Source organism: Fukomys damarensis, unplaced genomic scaffold, assembly GCF_012274545.1.
Source record: "Fukomys damarensis isolate Sample0158 unplaced genomic scaffold, DMR_v1.0_HiC HiC_scaffold_9, whole genome shotgun sequence".
NCBI lineage: Eukaryota > Metazoa > Chordata > Mammalia > Rodentia > Bathyergidae > Fukomys > Fukomys damarensis.
In genome coordinates this window covers 31,420,227-31,424,645 of record NW_022900921.1, presented here as the reverse complement: position 1 = coordinate 31,424,645, position 4,419 = coordinate 31,420,227, and the positions used below count along the sequence as shown (strand labels likewise).

The window sequence follows — 4,419 nt, the reverse complement described above, 5'->3', positions numbered from 1 at the left end:
CGGCGGCTTCGGCAGCTATAGTCAGCATCAGTCCTCGTACGGGCCAATGAAGAGCGGCGGCGGCGGCGGTGGCAGCAGCTGGGGCGGTCGCAGTAACAGTGGACCTTACAGAGGCGGTTATGGCGGTGGGGGTGGCTACGGAGGCAGCTCCTTCTAGAAAGATAGAAAAATGCCTGGGAGTTGCTATTAGAGGGTAGCTGTTTTCAACAACCCAAGTGGGGTCAACTCCTAAACCCTTTCGCCCTCCCACCGCCGTCCCCATTTTGCCCTTGGGGGAGCCGCTGGTAAGGCTGCTTACCCTGAGGTGTTCCCCTCTTGCCTGCCACCTCTCTGGTCTCCCCTCTGAAGATGGACTCGGCCCCACACACACATTTTTGTGTTACAGTCATTGATGGACTCTATTTTTTTATTATTACTTGGACCTTGGTCGTTTTTATACTAGCAAAATGTCTTGTTTTCATTTGTGTTTTTTGGGGGAGGGAGTGAACTTGCTGATTGTAGCAAAACCTGGGCGGGGGTGGGGGGGTAGTTTACTTTGTTGTAAGGACTTGCTACCTGGCTACAGCGTTTTCTACGAAACCTACTTGGATTCCATGCCTGAAATTTGGAAGCATATGTACAAAAATCATTTTTACGTTTTATTTTTAATAAATCATTGTGTTTGACCGTACATGTCTAACATTTTTTTCCTAGGATCCATTCCATACCGTTTTAAGGGATATTAGTTGAAGATATTTCGTGTTAAATCTTAATGTGTACTTTGAGAAACTTAGGTCCTTTGGGTTTTTATTTTTTCTTGTTGACCTACTAGTGACGTGTTAAATTTTAACCATTACAGGCAAAACTTTGGAAGTGGTGGATGTAGCTTTAAAAATCTTTTTAAGTTTCTGTGCATCCATCTCTTGTACTAAGCAATTTGTTTATCATCTTGATATGGTCATTTCTTTCTATAAGAATTTACTTCAAAATATGTACTGTGTAGTTTTAAAAGAAATAGTTTGTGTTAAGCATGTGTTTTCATTCTTATAAACTGTTTAAAAATTCTCAGATGGCCTAGTTTATCCCTTACTGGTTTGTCTGTACTGATTACAAGTAAGGGTTATATTTTGCCCTCACACTAAATGCATTTTTGTACTTTCAGGGCAGGTTTAAAACACGTTTTTTTCATATATCTGAACTGTTACCTTCATGAAAATCCTCCCAACCTTTGTAGCACCGTCTACTGGTAGAAGGGCAGTATAGCTGAAGACAGTTGGTTTAAAATTGTTCAGGACAATTGCATCAGATTTAGAAGTTTGCCATCAAAGATCTGTGCAAACTTGGAAGTTACAGGTTTATTTGTAACAAATGGTACTCACAGGAATGTAGTTATGCCCTTTCTACATGAGATTTAAAAATGTAAACTGCTATGCATAGCTTGGGCAATGGCCCCAAATTGCTATGACAACCAATAAACCAGCTATGTGTACTGGTATCTTAGGTGCAAGTTGTAAAGCAAAATACCTGTATTCTGCTTGGTTAAACATGTATATTTGTAGCCCTTTCATGCAATAGAATTTAAGTTGTTGTTTATAAAAACAAAACTGATAATAGGAGAAAATTTCCTTCCTGGACAGAAATACTAGAATAGCAACGTTTATGGATATTACAAATAAAGAATTCAATTCTTTACATGATTGAGTGAGAGTATGTATAACCTGGTGGGTGGATTCAGAGTACCTATTTGAAAGTTGATTTCATGTTATGATAAACTCCCTTGAAAGCCTAAATGCAGTACTTAGAAGCTTTCTAAGAAGATTTGAGTTCTAAAGTAAAAGAAAACGTTGAATTGTTTTCTAGTTCTTGTTGCTGTGTAATTCTTGACATAATATTTTTTCTTTATTGCTAGGGGCCTGCCTCTAAAGGGAGAGGTCAAGGTAGTTAGGCTAGGTTCTGGGTTCTCAGTAGTACTTTGACAAAGAACAGCTAACGCTTTGTACGGATATTTAAGTAGACTTCTGACAAATGAGGTGGAAGTTTTTGCACATTGAATAAACTAATGTTAAGTGCATAGTTAATGCAGTTTCTTTAAGTTTGTTTTTGGTTTTTCTTTTTTACTATTAGTACTACATAAACTACTTATGGGCTGCTTCACTTAATTTGGACTGCATTTTGGGGTGGACCCTAGGATACAAAAAATGACTTGCTAAATCTTTTATTGTTATTATTCTGCTTGAATTGAATTTAGTTTTGCAGAATATAAATATTTCTGTGGGTCAGATGGAATTAAGTTTTATCTTTCAAAAGAGTTAATAGTCATTTTGTACTAACAGTGGCTTTTACAATGTTGGAAAATGAATTGCTGTAAAAGGATTTGTTAAATAGAAAAGCAACCTACTTTGCCCATGGCATATTCACACTTTCATGAGTATAGCCATAGTAAATTTCTATAATCTAGGCTGGTAGTGAAAGAAAAGGCATAGTGACTACTTTCTTTTCTGGGTTCCTCTTGTCAGTTTTTAAGTGAACATTTTTGGCATGTGTGGCCCTTAGGGCAGGGGAGCAACTGGTTTTCTTTTGATCTTTTACTGTGAATGAATATGAATTTTATTTCAGATTTAGTAATTTATGGGAGGAGGTGATACATAATCTAGCTAGTATTGTGTTGTACTTAAATCTCATTTGAAAGATTAACAATAAAAGTGAAACTTTTTTGTCTAATGTGGGGATCTTTTGTATTTACTTTTTTAAGAGTAAATTCTGGAAAATAGTTTTAAAGGGCTTTTTAAGGGTGATAATTTCAGTTCTCAAAAACCTAGCACATAGTTGGAGTTTGTAATTGTGTCCAGTCTTAGTGATAATACTAATTCTTCCAGTAGGTTGGTGATTTGGAACATAAATACAAATTTTTTAAAAGCATGGTTGGAAGAATTGAGGATGTTTGAGAATTCAGCATTTATGATTCCCTCAGATGTGAGTGTTTGATTTGTAGGCTTATTTCCCTTTTAAGTGGGCTTAGGATTTTCAAGTTTGAGAATTTGAATTTTAGATTAGATTTTGTAAATCTGTGATTTTGCCAACTGCAAAGTAGACATTAGGGTATTGGATTGTTTTGAGTATAACCACGTCTCTACAGTGTATAAGAACTTTTTAAGTTTAGGGAAGGTCTCTTCCATCTTAGACGTTTTATCAATGTAATGGTATGATGATGATTTTGGGAAAATTTTCCTTTCAGCCGAGTTTTGGCCTTTTGAAACAGCAGCAATGTCTAAACCAACATGATGCAATGCCTTTTCCTTAGTGTCATTGAAGGTTACTCAAATGTGCCCTTGTCTCATGCTTTCTTAGTAAAAATGGAAATGTGAAGGTTTTTCAATTAAAAAGTAGCTTGAAAGAGTAGATTTAAAAAATTTTTTCACTTTAAGTATCTTGCATAACATTTGGATTACACTAAAAGTCAGAAAATACAAATGTCACTAGGGAGTATAAAATAGAAATCTTACTGGTTTTTAAGACATGTTTTTAAATAATTAGAATCAAAGTAACAAGTTTGTAAACTAGACTACACAAGTAAAAATCCTACCAATAAGAACAAACGCTTTAACCACAGTTAATAGGTGTACATCAGATAAATCTTTTTTTGTAATCTACATTAATTTTTAAAAATACAAAATACTTTTTTTGGCTGTATGTATTGTAATCATTCTTGTGTATCAGGGTAAGTGGACTGGTCTAATTCTTAATACCTGTATAGTGTTTCATAGTATACTTGTACCATATCTTAAAGTAACACTCTTTTTTTTTTGTGTTGGTACCGGGGATTGAACTTGGGTCTTTGCACTTGCAAGGCAGGCCACTGAACTGCTGAACTAAAATCCCCTGCCCTAAAGTAATACTGTTAATTGAAGTGAGATTTCAATTTCTTGCTTTTATGAATAATGAAGTGATGGATTGTAAATGTGTGCTTTTTTTCATTGAGTTTATTGGTGCTTTTTAGGTGTGCAGTACAGTTAGCATTCATCATTGGTATCTTGTACCTTCACATGACAAATCTTGGTTCTCATTTTTTCACTGTAACCCTGCCCTTCCCTTCACTCCCTCCACCCTTCCCTATTTACACTGTTTCCATTTTTTCCTTTTTTCGTATTTTTTCTTTTCCCTTATTTCCTTTCCCCTACCCTTCACACTTCCGAATGTGTGCTGCTTAATTGATGAGTAGACTACTTGAGTTGAATGTGCTGGAGATAGAATGAAGCAATTCTCTGGTATCTTATTTCTAGCAGTGTATACAGAAATGTACATACTCATTTGCATCTTTTAAAAAAAGGCCTGGGGTAAACTCAACTATAAATTTTCATAGCTAGATAATATATAATAGTACTGATCTGTGAAGACCATTATATTGCTGGCCTTCCCTTTTATTTTCTCCAGTACTGTAAG

General features: G+C 35.6%; 1 protein-coding gene across 1 annotated transcript in view; it reads left to right on the top strand.

Moving 5' to 3' along the window:
- Positions 1–3,372, top strand: part of Hnrnpa0 (heterogeneous nuclear ribonucleoprotein A0) — a 4,126-nt gene extending 754 nt beyond the window's left edge. Inside the window, 1 exon segment of the mRNA XM_033761671.1 lies at positions 1–3,372. This exon segment is cut by the window's left edge and continues 173 nt beyond it. Within this exon segment, the coding sequence (XP_033617562.1) occupies positions 1–157 (157 nt within the window). The 3' untranslated portion in view covers positions 158–3,372.
- Positions 3,373–4,419: the final 1,047 nt, after the last annotated feature.